Below are 17,983 nucleotides of genomic sequence, written 5' to 3'. Positions count from 1 at the left end.
GTACGCAAAGTGAAATAATCCCAGAGTTCAAGAGCACAGATCTTCCAGAAGAGAAAAATTATCAAATACAAGACTGTTTAAAACTTATGGCTACTCCAGTACAGAGTTTTGCTTCTAGCTGCAATCATTGAGAACACTGCTATCAAGTATTAAGGACTGGGGTTATCCTGGTTTGGCCAAGCATGAGCTCTGGAAAACTATCACAACATACTGTAAAATTTTTCAGCCATTTTTGATATGCTGATCTTGAACACTTCCCACCTGCCTAGTGTTGAATGACTATTCTGTACGATGTCCAGCTTTGGGATAAAGAAAGCAAAACACACTGTATAGTACTGCTGTTGATGAAAAGGAAAGCGCTGTGCTAGGCCCCTGTGAGGAAGATGGAGCAGTGTGAAATGCATGGGCCTGAGAGTGGGAAGCCCTGGGGAGCTCTCTGCTTCCCCTACAAACACATGCAACACAGAAGGCGGCATCTCCCCCTGCTTGGCAAGGAAATCATCTCCTGCCCACCTGCCACAGCTGTCTCCAAGTAGCTGAAAAGAGCTTTAAGACTATTATGTGGTTTGAAAAACACTGGATTTTGTTTTAGTGCTTTTGGTGCTCTCCAAGCAAAGGTGACAAACAACAGCCTCAGCTAGAAGAGTGAACCTCTCGTGTCATAATCAAGGAAGCACCCTGCATTGTACACTGAGTCACAGGACTTTATGGCTTTGTTTACCCAATCTCAAGGGAAATCTATACAGAAGCTCCCAACAGCAAGGGACAAAGCAACACTGAGTGACAACACTGAACGGTTCAGTATTTATTAGACATGTAGAAAAAATAACTTGTTGCAAGCAGCTCAGTGCCAACACACTGATTTTCAGTTTTCTTTCTGCGTCAAAGATGCTTCAGTCGGGGAGGAACAAAGCCAAGAACAGAGCCAGTCAATCACTGTGTCCCAGTGGAGTGTCTGCACCCAGACACCAATACAAACATCCCTCCATCATACCACAGCAGTACCAGATCTGCCTGGCTCTGATCTCTAGAGCCACACAGCTGTCTGGACATTGGCCAGCATACAGGTCCCTCCCCAGACTACCACTTCCTTGTCCTGTGAACAGCCCTGTAACTTACTGATGTCCTTCTCAGAAACTAAAGGCTGCTGGCAGAGGAAATGCCTTCCCAAGAACTCAGAAATTTTGTACAGAGCTTGGAACTGGGACAGCAGTGATTTAACATCTACCATTAAAAGGAGTTTAAAATTTTATGGTCAGAGCATAATAAATCCTACCCAGACATTTTCAGCTTGCAAGTCAGGTCATCAGCAGGGCAGAAATAGATTCGCTGCAAGGTGACCAGGAATGATTTTAAGTATGTTTTGTAGAGAACACAAGCCCTGCACTGTCTCAAACCACAGCTTTCTTCAGCACCTAGATAAGAAGACACAAGGTCAGGAACAGAGGTACTTAAGCAAGCAGTATTTGCCAATTAAACTAGACGGGAGCAAGAAATGAGCAATAAGGCAGAACAATGCTTAACTGTGGTGCAAAACTGGAGCATTATTCTCCTTGCTGCAGAACAGAATAGTAACAACCCTAAAAATAACCTTACATTTTCCTCCAGAATCACATTGTGTTCTTATTTGGGTCCAGGTTGCTTCTTATACTGCACTTAGCATCTCAAGTAGCCTGACTCACTGCCTAGTTACCAAATGTGGCACTGAACACCTGCATGTGTAGGAACTCCTGTGCTAACACAGTTTGGATGAGACTCCAAGATGCACAGTTAAGCTCTTTCAGAGATGCTGGTCACATGGTTGTTCTGCCATGCTGAGGACACAAATTGCTTTGCCTTCCTTTGTCAGGAGGTCTTCAAAGCAAACTGAAGGACCTTTTACTATCCATCAGAAGCAGACACAGGGACTACAAAGTGCATTCCTTCACCCCATATTACCATACCTACTACAAAACAACCCCACAGACTCAAGCTGCCTTGCTGTACAAGACACACACAGCAAAGACACGCACAGGGCACAGAGCTGTGGACAAAGCCAAGCAGGTGGTGGGGCCTGTATGACCAGCTTGGCACCTAACTTTCTTCCATATGGGTCAACAGTAGATCTCGCACATCCTCCAAGAGGAACAACTCCAGCAGCTGGAGGCTAAAGATGAAGTTGCTTCAGCGTAGGGAGGACATTAAAAGAGAGGTTTGCATTGGTGATACCAGCTCCATTTTCCCACAGAATTTCTCCTCTTACCTCCTTAGATCAATTCCCCTGTAATTTGGGGCAATAGATCACTAACTAAAGCCTCTTTGATATCCCAGTCAGTAAAGTTTTAATGCCTTAAAAACAAAGGGATTGGGAGAGGAGATGGTGAGGAGAGAGGGGTGAAGCTGTGCTGTGCCAGGGAAGGGGACTCTCTCCAGCTCTTTGATGTTGCCTCCTTCTGTTCTAGGAAAAATAAATCTCTAGTTAAACAATGCAACAAATAACCACAATGTGGCTTTATGCTGGTAATACCAACCCCACCACAGCTGCTAAAGCTCCTGGTTGAACAGAAGGTGAGCAGCAGCAATGCCAGACGGTGCTGAAGTCCACATTCCTAGAATTCCCCAGCAAATGCAGACATGCTCAGAGAAGGCAGTTTTTGAAGTGTATTTTAGAAACAAATATGGCACACTAACACTAGGGAAAAGCAGAGTTGAAAGGTGGCAGGGAAACCTGGACATAAACCAACAAAATATAAGAGTGAAAGAAGGTTTTTAAATTCCTTATGCTTACAGCATAGGAACACATGGAGAAATTGGAGAAAATTAAATGTGAAGGTAGAAATTTAATTCCTATTACCGGGTAGAAGTCCTCTGATAAAGCAGTTTCCAGCCAAATCACACAATCTTTTTTTTTTTTAAGCAATTCATTTGCACTGTTTAATAGGAACATTTTCAGCCTTAGGCTATGAGCTGTTATTTGGCAGCTACAGTGCTAACAATAAGCTGTTAAAATATCTTGATCTTTCAGCTCACCAGCTCCCTTAAAACGTCTTGTGGCAGAAGCCAATGTGCTGTTTGACCAGGATGTCTTGGAGACATCTTCACATACAACAGCAGCTCAGTCAGTCACTTTGAGTCACGCCACCTAGCAATCTGCACATTAACTTCAAACAGAAAATAAGGATATCAAAGCCACTGAAAGAGAAATCATTACCAGCAACAAACATGCTGTTCTTCTCCTATGCACTGTTGGCTGAAGGGAAACCTGTAGCAAGGTGAGTTTTGATCTCAAATTGCGCTGCTACCTTTCTGTGCAATTAGGTCACTAAGAGGCTAATGGTGTTTCTGCTCATACAGCCGTTCATAGGAAAATGATAATCTGTGCCATTCATTCAGAATCAGTTTCAAGTCAAACCGGCAGGCATCACTTCTGAAAAAGAAAGTTACCAAAAGATTAGGCCAAGAGGCAATCCAGAAGTGCCACTACCTAGTTATAACTAAACCTCATGGATTAGAAAGAGGCTTATAACCGCAAAGCATGCAGGCAGTTCTACAGCACCAGGCATACGTTTACAAAGACTATCAGTTATTTCTAAGGTAAACCACCAAAGCCAGGGCATGTAACCTGATAAAAAAAAAAAAAAAAAGAAAAAAAAAAAAAGATGCTTATCTTCTAGTCACTCTAATGGAATGCTAAAAACAGATGCTATTCTCGCAAATAAGAAGTAGAACTAACCCTGTCCAGCTCAAAAATACAGAGAGAGGTGTATCAAACTCCCTCTTACCAGCTCTAAAAACACACAGAGAATGCCAAGGCAGAAAGCGACTCAAATGCTGGATGAATTAAGTTCATGCCAATGGATGTATTACTTACTCCATGTTTCAGATTCAGGATTACAATAAGACATAATATCTTCAATCACCCTCAAAACTCATCTCTTACCTGGCAATAGGCCTTCTGTTGGGCTTTCTCGTGCCCCAAATGATAGATGGGTGCCCTAGCAAGTACTGGATCTAGTGAAACATGGACCAAAGCCATCCACCAAGCATCCGCAATTCTCTTCAGCACACAATTTGATGATCCAGCATAGTCAAAACTGACAGATGTTTATTTCCCTCCTGAGCCTTGAGGTCTGCTGGAGATGGTCGTTCCCCGAAGGCCTTATGCAAGCACAGAAGGATGCACTTAATGCATCACCATCTTTGCTAACTCAATAGCTTCTGAAACCACAGATCTGTTGATTGTGGGTCTGCATATTTGCAGCACTGAATGTACAGACAAATCTCCTGCATAATTTTCTTAACAGTACCACATATGACTTGGGAGTAGTCCAATTCCTGTGCAAACAGGGGTACATGCAAAGGCTTAAAAACTTCAGGAAGAAAGACACTGCCCCAGTATAGAACATTCCTGCCATCAACAGCTTCAGTTAAGAGGAAAATGCTCCATCCCTGGCAGTGTTCAAGGCCAAGTTGGATGAAGCCTTGGGTGGAATGGTTTAGTGTGAGGTGTCCCTGCCCATGGTAGGAGGGTTGGAACTAGATGATCTTGAGGTCCTTTCCAACCCAAACTATTCTATGACTCTATGATTCTATAAAAAGAAAAGCCTTGTCCCAGCTTTAACGAAAAGTTCCCCTGGGCAGCAAGAAGAGTAGCTTTGCTTACAGTGTTTTTGCATCTCAGCTGAATTAGTTGATATGTGTTGAACACTCTGAAAATTGTGAAGTGGTATATAAACACTAAGGATTGTTATTTATTATTGTCTTGGTGCACAACAGCAGAAACTAGTGCCATTTACAGATGTGAATTAAGAACAACAGGAGGTCTATCAACATGCTGTGGGTCTGCAGATTTTGTTCATTTGTCTCCCCCATTCCTGTCTCCTTCAGGCAAAAATCTCTCCACAGGACTCCTACAATCCTCACTGAGCGGGGCTGGCCACAGCCCAGTGAAGTCTGTTGCAGCGGAACAGCTCTGCTGGGAGGGAAAGAGACCTCTCTGCGTACATAGTGTATAGGTGAAGGAGTGAGAGGGATTGTCTAGTTTTTAAATCAGTTTTTGACAGGACTGTCAGTTTTTAATCAGGAGTGTCCTATGCTTCCAGAACCAGAAATCAAGTTTAATTAGATCAAAACAACTTGGTTTTTAACTCTGACTTTACAGGCTAACTAGTAACTTAACTCTGCAGCTCTAATAATGTGCAAATAGTTTTGCTAAGTGCTTACCTAGCATATATGAATCCCTCCCCAAGATGATTAAAATAACTGCACAGACAGTCATGCTTAGCTATTATAAGCCTCTGTTAAAGTGTTTATTTTCAGTATAACACTGATGCCTCAATGCATGCTTTGAACATTCACAAAATTCACAGGGTATTAGGAAGAATTGGGGGTACAGGGTCAAGCTCTTACAGACAATTTAGCACATAAAATAAACCTTTGACAGATGATCAGTCAAATTGTAATAGCTCCTTTTTCTTAATAATGCACTTAGATGTTGTCCTGGTTTGAGCAGCAGCAGTCAGTTTTCTCCTTCTTAGGAGCTAGTACAGTGCTGTGTTTTGATCTTTTGGCCTGGGAACAGTGCTGATAACGCTGATGTTTTCAGTTGCTGCTCGAATGTTTGGTCTGGCCAAGGACTTTGTGAGCCTCATGCTCTGCCAGGGAGAAGGGGAGGCTGGGAGGAAGCAGAGACAGGACACCTGACCCAAACTAGCCAAAGAGGTATTCCATACCACAGCACGTCATGCCCAGGATGTGACTTGGAGTTACCCGGAAGGGTTGGGACTGGAGGGTTGGAGAAGGTATCGGTCGGTGCTTGGCTGGGGGGAGTGGGGTGAGTTATTGGTCGGCTGGTGTTGAGGTGTTGTATTCTTTCCTCTTGTTATTTCCTTTAGCACTATTATTATTGGTGGTAGCAGTAGTGATTTGTGTTATACCTTAGTTACTAAACTGTTCTTATCTCAACCCGTGGGAGTTGCATTCTTTTTGATTCTCCTTTCCGTCCCTCCAGAAGCAGGGGGAGGGCAAGAAGGGGGGGAGTGAGTAAAAGAGGTTTGTGGTTGGGTTTAAACCACGACAGTTCTTTTTGGCGCCCAACGTGGGGCACGAAGGGTTGAGATAACGACGGAGATGATCAGATTAATAGTTGTCACAGTGCTGATTTACTGGCTCTCAAAGTTGTTTCTCTTGCTCTCAGCGCTTCAGAATGTAGTACATTACATAGAGCCGGTATTCCCTGTGTTCGTGTTTATCAAGTGTGGGGCTTGGGCTAAGGTTTTTGTTTCACTGTACTTTATGGCAATGGCTTGTAATACGGGTGGGCTCCAGCAGCAGGGAGAGATGGACGTGGCCGTGGACTTGTACCGGGCCGTCCCGCTGCTCTTCAGCGCCCTGGCCCTTGTCCTCGCCTCCGTCTTTGTGAAGCTGCTGGGAGCCGAGGGGGAGCGGCCCCGGGAGCCGGCGGCGGCCGAAGCGGCCCGGGAGAGCGGCCCCGGGGAGCAGGCGGCGGCGGGAGCGGGGCCCGAGGCCGGGAGGAAGGCGGCTGCTGAGCAGCGGGAGGAGGCGGCCGAGGAGCCGAGCCCCGCGGAGGAGCCGAGCCCCGCGGCCGAGCCCAGCCCCGCGGAGGAGCCCAGCCCCGCGGCGGCCGAGAGCGTCCCCCGGCAGCCGCCCGCCGAGCCGCAGGAGGATGCAGGAGCCCAGGCAGCATTTCCCAGCACGGCAGAGGAGGAAGAGCTGCACCCAGGAAGAGAGAAGCTGGTGGTGGGAGAGCCGGCAGGCGCAGCAGCTGCACCAGCCCCAGGGGCAAGCACAGCAGCGTCATTGGAGAGTTCTGAAGGGTTCGAATGGCCTGTGGGTACCCTTGGGACCTGCCTGCTGGTTGTGATGGGGATCAGCATGTTGGCACACACACAGAGGGTGTTCTACCCACGACCATTTTGTCTGATCTCAGAAGTTAAGCAGACTCAGGTTTGCTTCTTGTTTGGGGTTAGACAACAATATGGGAGGAACAAGAGATCTTCCCCAAGGCTGGACAGCCATGAGTGGCAGTGTGTGTGGGACAGTATGAGCGAGTACCTGGTCCACTGGGCCCCTCCAGTGCTTTGGAAGCGTCGGAGATGGAAGGCAGCTCTATGGAGTCCCCAGCAACAAGCTGCAGAAACTGCTGAAGGGGACAGTGAATTATTTCGAGCCTGGTGGGCCCATGGCACTTCAGGCCATCAGGGCAGAGATGCAACATAGAGATGGACTCATGATCGAGGGGTGGACTTAGCAATGGACAGTATTGCCCAGGTTATTCATGAGTGTGAACACTGCACACAGCCTCTCCTGCTCTGAGAGACTGTAACAAGAGATGGAGCCTGACATCATGGACCAGATGGACTCAGCAGCTTTATAGGTCCATGCACTAAGAAATGATGTTTTTCTCTGTGTATATGTAGATGTATATATATATGTAAGAGTGATGGCATATTGAAGATGTGGGATCTGAGCATGACGTGAATGGTATGGAATAAGGGGTGGATAATGTCCTGGTTTGAGCAGCAGCAGTCAGTTTTCTCCTTCTTAGGAGCTAGTACAGTGCTGTGTTTTGATCTTTTGGCCTGGGAACAGTGCTGATAACGCTGATGTTTTCAGTTGCTGCTCGAATGTTTGGTCTGGCCAAGGACTTTGTGAGCCTCATGCTCTGCCAGGGAGAAGGGGAGGCTGGGAGGAAGCAGAGACAGGACACCTGACCCAAACTAGCCAAAGAGGTATTCCATACCACAGCACGTCATGCCCAGGATGTGACTTGGAGTTACCCGGAAGGGTTGGGACTGGAGGGTTGGAGAAGGTATCGGTCGGTGCTTGGCTGGGGGGAGTGGGGTGAGTTATTGGTCGGCTGGTGTTGAGGTGTTGTATTCTTTCCTCTTGTTATTTCCTTTAGCACTATTATTATTGGTGGTAGCAGTAGTGATTTGTGTTATACCTTAGTTACTAAACTGTTCTTATCTCAACCCGTGGGAGTTGCATTCTTTTTGATTCTCCTTTCCGTCCCTCCAGAAGCAGGGGGAGGGCAAGAAGGGGGGGAGTGAGTAAAAGAGGTTTGTGGTTGGGTTTAAACCACGACAGATGTGCATTACAGCCTGCACACTGGGAGGGGGGGGACACACACACAACCACAACAGGAAAAAAAACAACCCAAGAACAACAAAAAACTCACACAAAAGCAGGCATTTAATTCAGAAGGTGCTGCTTGCTCAGAGGCATACTGCACTTGCAGACAAACTTACATTCCTCTTATTTTCCTCAAATTACTGATTGCTTAGCACATGGTTCCCCTACTGTCTATGAAATACAGACACTTCAGCAGCTCAAGCTTTGAGGGCCTAATATCAAGGGGCCAATATCAATACCTGATCTGCCATTAAGCACACTGTATGCAACTTTCAAAAGGCAAATTTTAGACAGAGAAGGAAACAGAGCCCCTGAAGTGTTGTTACAGTGACATTCCCTCCTCTATCTGCAGAGCTGCTGCCATTGAACTGAAAGTTTAAACAGCAGTTCACTGTCCACGCTGGAACAGAAGTGAGCTGTACTGGCTGTATCACCAGGACTAACCACTGGAGAGTAGCTGTCCAGCAGATATGCATCCATACACAGGATTCAGAACCATATGCAACAAAGAGGAGTGGGTTTAGGCACCTCTGAATCAATATAAACACTGGCAAAGGAAGAAGTGTATTTAGAAGGAGATTAAGGTATTTCCCCCTTCCGCCCAGGACGACCCTTATTTCATTTGAATGCAGTCAGCTAGCTCCTTTGTTTGCACTCAACTTCAGATTCTTCAGTGCACCATGCAATCCTGTACAATCACATTCGAGAGTGGCAATGTACAAAAAAAGTTTACACAAATTGGTCACAAAGTACTGACAAGAGCTTGCAAGCTCCTGCAAAATGCCCTCTAGAACAGGTTCCTGTCACACTAAACTAGGGACAGAGATGAGATTAGAGTTATCAGCTTTGACACTCAGCAGGAATGTGTCACAAAGGATTAAATCATTATTTCATGAAGTGTCAGCAAACGCAGCTTTCCTGCTGTTCTACCACTAAGTTATACATTTATTAGTGAAGCACAAAACAAACATGAAATATCTCTAAACATCTGCCTGTGCATCAGGCCCAGCCAGAGCTATTAGCACAGGATTCATTTCCAAGAGGAGTCTCCCAAAGCATCACCAAGCTCTTCAAGAGATCCATTAAAATGCAAAGAGTAGAAGAGCTGAAGGAAAAAGCACAGAGGCTAATTGCAATGTTTGTCTTAGCATTTTTGATAGCTTTTTAATATAACTCTTTCCACACAACCGCAGCACCTGATTTTCTAAACAAGGTCATATATGCACCGCTGAATAAAAACATCCTTGCCTGACAGAGGTGTGGAGCAGTGTCAAAGGATCCTATGACATGAACAGGACAGTTGAGAGAAGACATTTTAGAAGAAAGAAGAACACGGCCTAAAAGACTATGCAGTAAAGCAAGAACCAACTTGGTTAAAGTGCTCCCTAGCTGATTGGCAGCTTTGGACCAAATCAGTTATGAACTCTCACTCTGTCAATGGGTGGAAGAAATTCAGCATGGTCTGCCTTCAAGCTGTAGTAGAGAAAATCTAAGCAGACCAATGACATCCCACATGTAAACTTTACCTCTAAAAGTTAGAAAGGTGTCACTGGGGGGGGGGGGGGGAACCAACCAACCAAAAAAATACACACACGAAAAGATAACAACAATTAAAATAACCCACAAAACACCACAAAAAACCTGAACCAACCAACCCCCCCCCCCAAAAAAAAAGAAAAAAAGAAAAAAAACCAAAAAAAACCCAACAACAACAACAAAAAAATCTCTGCCAGTTCCTTATGGATACCCCAGCAGGATTTCTAGCTTCAGCCATGTCTTGTATTTTTCCCTTGCTTTCTGTCCCAAATTGTTGCCTTCTACTGTTTGGCATTGCCTGACTCTGCCAAATTACATCAGCATGCAGACTGTAGCCAGGATGCATTCCTCAAACTAATTTGTCCCAGCTTTGCTTTGGGATTCCTTCAGTCTAAAATAAGGTTACTTGCTAGAACTACCTAACTGGGTCAGATTGTAATCTCTCTCTGAGGATGAACTGTACTTGAAGCCACTAGATCAACACCCAATGACAGAGCAACTTTTTGCCTTCACTATTTAAATACTTTCTGAGGCTAGACACTAAAAAACAAACTTCCTTTGCATTGCATGGTTAAACTATCCTATCATAAAGAACAGCAACACCACAATGTTCCTCTCTTCTGGTACCACCCCACCTTCCACAGGTTGCTGAAGCACAGGAGATGAGGAAGGCTTCTGGTAGTACCAACGTCCCATTACATATCATTACATTTGGGGGCAGCTCAGAATGGAACATAGATCCTGAGTCAGTTTTTTTACCTACAGTGATTTTCTTCAGGTGAAATGGATGCCACCCACCTCCTGTTCTACAAGCTGAAGCCACCCAGTGCTGTGCAAACTTCTGCAAACAGCCCTAAACATAAGTGTGTGGAACTAGCTACCACTGCTGTTTCAAAGACCCAAATATTATGAACCTTAAAGTAATTAATCACCTCCACTCAGTGGTATGCAAATTGTACTTTCAACACCAGCATGCACGTATCAAAATGTATTAACAACTTTCTAATTAAATGCTTTAAATTAGATTAAAATCATACTGTCTGACAGGTGAAATATAACGCATTAACAAGATTTTTGTAAATTCCTTAGCATCAAGTGTTTATTGAAAGCTCAAATGTAAAATATGTTGGGGAGGGGAGAATCTATCCTCCTCAAACTGAATGCTACAGCACATTTTGATTCCCTTACAACCAAAGTCACTAAAATGGTGCTTTCAAAGAAATGCAGTTTACTTAATGCAGAACTACATGATTCAGGGACCTGTCAGGTTGGCTGAAGTACGAAGGCGCAGATTAATCCACTCAGTCCAGGACAACTGCTATTTGCAGTAAAAGTGAATGTAACAGAATGGTAAAAATGAAAGCAAACAGTGGAGTTCTCTTTACTAAAGAGAAAAGCAAAATCCATAGCAGCATCTGTCAATTGGAACATTAGCTGCTGCTGGAAGATTTATTTTGAATGTCTCATAAACTGCTTTCCAGCTGCATTAGCAAAAAAAGAAGCCAACTCTCATACTTTTGCTAGTCAGACAGTAAGATAGATTTGTGATAAAAGAAGTCATAAACCTCCACTGGATATAAAATCCATAGTTAGATGGGGAACCTATCAAATATGGCTGCAAGTTCCAAAAAAGTTCTAATCTCCTGACCTCACATGACACTACCGTTGATCAGAACAAGATCTGGGCAAATAATCTGAGACATTCACCTAAAAGTTATTCTTCACCCTTGCTCTCTCACCCTTGCTCCCATGCATGCACACACCTTTCTTCTCAATGAAGGGCATTCTGTGAGTACAACATCCAAAGCTGCCTTCTGCTTTAGCTCCCATGCTAGGTCCTCTGCTTTTCCAAGGACAAAAGCAGGGCAGATACCTTTCTTTGCTCCCCCAGAACTTCATCTATTCTACTCTGCTCGTTTCAGACCCCAAAGATAGGCAAATTAAAGAAGGTCTAAATAATATAGTAACATAGTATGTTGTGCAGATGAAAGGACTGTTAGTCTCAGAGAATTTTATCTCCTTCAGGCAATAGCAGACAAAACTACCAATGGGCAGAAATTAACGGCTTTCTTTTAGGATATGGAACTGAACCCATCGCAGCTGTAAGACCCCTAGGGAAAACCTGGCTCAGGAGGTATGTCACCTACACAATGCATTAAATTCTTAATCCTCTCTTTTCATAGAAAATGAGCTACAGCTCTTGCTCAAGTTAGTTTCATACACTTGCATCACCCAGCCATAGCAAGTGGACTCAAGGGCAGGTCATTTTTCTCAGAGAGAGTTAAGAGTTCTACACCAGAGCCTCTACCTGTGACTGCCACCACAGGGTCTCACACAGACATGCATGGAAATGCAGTTGTCACCTTAATCACTGTTCAGTGTCATGCTGAAGCAGCCCATGTAACTGAAGCCCCCTTGACTGGAGTCAAGACCTAATCTCTTGGATTTAACCACATTTCTTCCTGGTGCTTTCTTACCTAACCTATCTTGCATAGTACAAACAGGTAGGGTCTGACCAGGACAGAGTAAGGAACACACAGAAAGGTTTCAGAGATGTGCTTGGGAAAACCACCTTTGCAGCAAGAGGACCGGGACATGTACAGGGGCAACAGCGTACATGTCAAGGCCCAAGAAAAGATGCAAAACTTTCAGCTGTACAAGAGAGTTAAAGCCAGCAGGAATTTGTCGTTTGTTAAACAAAAATTAAGGAGGCCAATCCCAACTATCAAAAAAACTCGCACAGCTTAGAGGTTCCCTTTGGGAAGTTCAGGCAGGACTATTACATCCTGAATCTCCTAAAGAATGGACTCTGCCTATGATCTGCTCTAGGTCTCCAAGCATATATCTGTCTTACAGATTATCAAAGCTACAATAAAACATGCCCGCCAGCCTTCCTGTGCAATGTTGTACTTGTCTTCAATATGGCTTCACCTATAAAAATAGCCAGCTGCCTAGAAGAAAGTTGAACAACTGGTCTCTGACTAGAATTGCTCTGAATGTTTCAGCATTCATGCAAAGTCATGTGGAAGAAAAAAGTAAAAGTCAAAACCCCAAACCTCATGTATCTTAGTTACTATCCTCCGCTGTAATTATAAAATTGCCCTTAAATGGGGTTTGGCAAGTATTCACCCAAATTTTTTACAAGTATTTCCACGACTGAAGAAACAGGCAGGGGGCAGTCTGAAAAGCTTGCCATGAGAATTCATGCCCTTAAGACATGTTCCTAGCTATTACACTAAATACTTTGCATCACAACCTAATGTTTCAAAACAGTAGTTGAGCAAGAGTACCAGCATTTCAAAACAAATTGAGAGAAAGATTTTCAACCTATTTTCACTGCACACATACTTGGAGCAGCAATACCTTTGGATAAAGGGACAGAGGAGGCTACTGATTCTTTTTGACTAGTTCCACAGCAAGAATCCCCAATTAGATTAAATTGGTTGACTTCTGGTAGCTATAACCAAACAGAAGCTACTGACGCCTTGCTAGAATTACTTTACCAGCCTAGCAACCTGCAACTTAACAAAACACAATACAAAACCCCCTCAACCTCAAATGCAAATACAGAAACATGTGGCATGCAGGGAAAGGAGACCCAACAGAAGCCAGAAATGAAATCTGCAATACAGTAAGGCTGTTTTTAACAGCTGTGCATTATGCATTCAGCAGCACCGGGAATGCCAGCAGGGAGCCCTTATTAACATAGGCCTTAGAGTACAGTGAGCTCCTATCACGATCGGCCTCCCTAGAGAAAAGGCACACACACACACACACACACACACACACACGATAGACTTAACCCTAGAGAGATCACTCCAATCCTGTTGCTATTTCATCAGCTCCACAAAACAACAAAAAACAGAGAATTTCCATGATGTTTCACAAACAGATAACACTTCCAACAATGTCTGAAATCTAATCTACAATAGGTTTCATCAGCAAGTTATGCCAGGTAGGAAAAGGGAGAAAAAATGCTGCACAAGCCCACACAACAGAGTCCCACTACCAATGCTGTTCTGCTACACAGACCTTGGGTACAGGGGAGGACCATAAAACGCTCCTCTTGTAGAAGATGCTAATAAAAGCAAGCTGTTGTCAGAACACCTGTGTTCTCAGCAAAGCAATCTGCACCTCTACTGCACATATTTTAGGGGCCCGTCAATCCAAGAAACAGCTGGAAGCCTTGCTACAGATGCAGGAGCCCAGCAGGGTAACTCACTCCATTCGGGAAGATGGTATTGGCAGCAAAAATATTTTGCTGATGCCAGCTCTGCCTCCACTGTGAGACTTGCCTCTATCACAGAGACTTGCTAGTACACCCAGCTCAGCACTGGGCAGGCACCAGAAAGAAGGGAAATGCTCTCAGAATAGGCTCCCCACCTCTCCTATATCAAGTGCTGATAGAAGCTCTCTAGAGGTCTTGTCAACAGCTCTAAGTTGCAGCTGGCTGCAGATCCTCAAAGTGTGGCCTGTCCTGGTGGGCAGCTCCTGCAGAACTGAGATGCAACAACCAAAGTAACAGAAAGATACAATTAGAGGCTTTAAAAAAAAAACAAAAAACAAAAAAAGGCCACTTTAGTCCCTGTCCTTCCTCTGAACTGTGGAGAGAGGGCAATGAGAGGAAAAAGAATGGTACGAAATACCCTGACCATTCCTCTTCTGACTCTGCAGAGAAGAAAATGTCTCATGATAGGAAAGGGAAACAAAATAACCAACCTGAAGAGCCTGAGAAGTGCTTTAGATGACTGAACGCCAACGTGTGCCTAGAGTGAAGGAAATAGCTCTGTATAGTCTGCATTTATTCATACCTCCTTACTTTTTTGTCTTCTCTTGTTAAGAAGTAAAATGCAAGAGTCAGTATCCCTAACAACATGCAATAGCAGCAGCAATAGCACTAGAAATTTCAAGGGGTTATTTAATATGTAGTATTCTGGTTCCCAAGAGCATAATATATGGCTTTTTAAGCCTAGCACATCTGTGCATTACCAATCCTTTTTCACTTATATGCTGAACAGAAAGAGACAGGTAGTGTTTATTAAAGAAGTTTCCTGGAAGTACTTGTACTGCAGGATCAATACGCTCTAGGTCAGGTACCCCTAAAAGGTTTTTAATATGAGTGCTATGCACCTCTCATCACAATAGCAGCAAATGCATTAGAAATCAAAATACCATTGACTGTAATATCATCACTTGATAAAAATACTCCTTTATCACTCTTCAAGCACAAAAAAACCCCAAACTGAGTCACAGGGAGAATAAGTAGTTAGCTCTTTTCATGGCTGGCAGACAGAGACTTGGTCTCTCAGTTACTCCCAGCCAGCCCGCTGCCCAGAACACAAGACTGTCTTTTCTCCACTATTCATGATTAATACAGCCTTCCCTTCCTTTGAGGCTCAGTTATACCTATGTCAGACACAGGTAATTGTCAGGCACAGCTCAGTGTGAGTACAGGAATTTACCTATTAAAGGCACCAAAAGACACCTGTTGTTTCAGCGTAGGTGTTACCAAATGGGATGACCAGGAACTGCCCACATCCAGAAAATACTCACTTCCCCCACCAGATACATAGGTCATTTGCAGTCCTAATGCTTTAGGCACAAGATTTTAGACAAAGGAATGACAAGCAGTACCTCTCTCTAATTTTATCATAGCCCAACTCTTGAGATCTCCTAGAGTTCGGTCACTAATAGCCAGAGGAAGACAACTCAAGCGAAAAAGAGTTAATATAAATAGAAAGCAAAGATCTGACCTAGAGGGCAAGCCATGTAGAGTACAAACATCTGAGAATCTGCACACTCTCCTCGCCTACTATTCATCCACCAATTACACACCAATGTAATTAAATCAGGAAAGCTATGTTTAATTTTCCTATCATCACCCGATGAGATAAGAGCAGTACGTATGGGAGACATCAGGCACAGGGAAAGAGCTATTTATTAATAAGATAAATCCTTTTAGATTTAAGAGCCTCTCTGGCTAAGAAGGGTCTGATCCACTAACAGAACTTCCGTGTTTAATGCAGAGAAATCAGACATCCTATCTCCATTTCTGTCCCTGGCTTGGTCCTCAAGTCTCTTATTCAGAAACAAGTCCCATTGAAAATTGACAGGCATAAATTAAAACGGAAATACAGCTTTTGTTTAAACCCCTGTTTTACTCTACAGGTTTAAAACTGAAGAACACTCATCTCCCAGCCATTATATTGACAAAGACAGCCACATTAATTTACATTATCTCTAAACAGCCTAAGGCTCCCTGTTTTCATGAAAAGCAAGGCATTAGGGTGTGTTTGCAGAAATACAAGGCACACTTCAGCCATTCTTCCCTCTTTCTTGTACTGCCTTCTCCCACAGTCAGGAAGAAATGCTGTGGTCCCTGTCCCCTGCAAACATTATTAATGCTTAAACAGGACCATATAAAGCTTTCTCTATGTGCTAGCTACACACCCAGAACTGCTGCTCTGTTTTCTCTCCACTCTTCCTTGCTTCATCCCATTCAGCCCTGCTTTCTCAGCTGCGATTTAAAAATGTATCAGATCATAATAGCAGATAACTTCCACAGTATCAGGTTTTCAATAATAAAATCCTACAGCCTTTAATGCAACCATGGCTTCACCACATCATTTTTTTTTAACAGGATGGGAAAAATATTTGTAATAGCAACTATAAATATACACGGTACTGACTTTTCAACTTGTTGTCCTTGTTCTCAAGCTAAATTTAGTCTGCTATATCCTGTCCAGCCCTTAGTGAAAAAGTGATACTAAATCGTGCAGATCCCACAGCAGGCAATTATACTTATCCAGATACCTTACAAAACAACCAGTTGGACAGGTAGAGTCTCATTTAATGAGTGCAGATACGTTCATGGCTACAGAGGAAGTGGCCTATTATAATGATTATCCCCCAATACAGAAAATAATTATTATTGCATCAGGACAGCTCTCTGCTCCTGAATGAGAACAGTGATGTAGGTCATTCACAGTGTACTTGTAGACCACACATTTGGTTTATGCCAAATACACTTCAAACACCTCTGAGCTACAAAGAACCGTTCACTAGCCACACCTGCTGTTTACCCATGTTCTCATTTTACATGCAAAAATGTTTGAGACTTTGAATCAAACTTGGATGGTTGATTCCAAGGTCCAACCTCTACGTTAAGGAGCATCTCTTCATGCCCTAAAGGCTCTCATTCCTGTGAGCGATTCCTTAGTCGAAACAAGGTAAATATTTATCAGGAACTGACTATCTAGAGAATCAGAGTTGTTAGTCATTCCACCGTTAATCTTGAGAAGCCTTAGTCATGCCAGAGCCCAGGTGATTTCTGCAAGGGCCAACACGTGTTTCACCCTGGTTTAAGGATCCCAGCCCGCAATTCAAAGTTTCACACAGATGAGGACTCCCCCGCCACAATCTCACTCCACTAGCAGCAAGTTTTGCAACCTAAGCAAGAAATGCAGTTCAGAGGATGCTCCTATGCAAGCATCAATTGGTCTGATAACAAAAATAAGCGGTCCAGAAAAAAATACTTGATAGCTGGGGGGGAAGAAGTAAAGGGCCGGGCTTGCTTTGCCTCCAGCTCCGCTGGCTTAGCGTGCTTCTCGGGCACCGGCCAGCTCTGGAACCCAGCCTCTCCTCTGTGCTTATAAATACACCGCTGCTAAAGGCTAGGTCAGGAAAAAAAACAGTTTCCTGGGACTGAGACCCGCCCTGTGGCCGGGGACCTCCAGCCCGGCGCGCCCGTGGCACAGGGATCGGGTCCGTCGGTGCGGCGCCGCCGCCGAGGGTCCCTGCCCGTGGTCCCCTGCCGGCACCTCCGCTGGCCGCGCCCCGCCCGGTCCTTGCCCTACCCAGCATGGAGAAGATGAAGTCCTTCGCCGTGTGGATCTCCAGGGCTCGCTGGTCGTCGTACTCCCTCTGGTCGTGTTTGGTGAATTCCTGGATGAGTTTATTCAATTCCTCCACCCTGGCGCCCGATCGGAAATCCAGCTCCGGGAAGGGAGGCTTGCTGGTGGTGCCGGCAGCCCCTGCCTTGCTGGCGAGCGGCGCCGCCATCTTCATGCAAAAAAAAAAAAAAAAAAAAAAAAAAAAAGGGAAAGAAAGGGAGAGAGGAAAGAAACCCCAAACCAAACACACACAAGGAGGGGTCTGCGGTTTGCAAGGTAGCAATGGCAGAATGCAAGGGCGCCGCAGCCCAGCGGCCACCCGGGGCGAGAGAGCTGCCTGCGCGGCGCCGAGTGGGGCCCGGGAGGCGCGGAGCGGCGCTGGGCGCCGCGATCAACAAGCGGCCGCGCTGGCTGCGCCCCCG

At 44.7% G+C, this 17,983-nt stretch overlaps 1 protein-coding gene across 1 annotated transcript in view; it reads right to left on the bottom strand.

Annotated features, from left to right (window-relative positions):
- MB21D2 (Mab-21 domain containing 2) overlaps positions 1-17,736 on the bottom strand; it is a 63,188-nt gene extending 45,452 nt beyond the window's left edge. Inside the window, exon 1 of the mRNA XM_065674235.1 lies at positions 17,526-17,736. Coding sequence (XP_065530307.1) covers positions 17,526-17,736 — 211 coding nt within the window. The remainder of the gene's footprint in view (positions 1-17,525) is intronic.
- Positions 17,737-17,983: the final 247 nt, after the last annotated feature.

Source organism: Lathamus discolor, chromosome 3 (assembly GCF_037157495.1).
Source record: "Lathamus discolor isolate bLatDis1 chromosome 3, bLatDis1.hap1, whole genome shotgun sequence".
In the NCBI taxonomy this organism is placed as follows: Eukaryota; Metazoa; Chordata; class Aves; order Psittaciformes; family Psittacidae; genus Lathamus; species Lathamus discolor.
The sequence above is the reverse complement of the archived record's forward strand: the minus strand, read 5'-3'. Positions and strand labels throughout refer to the sequence as shown.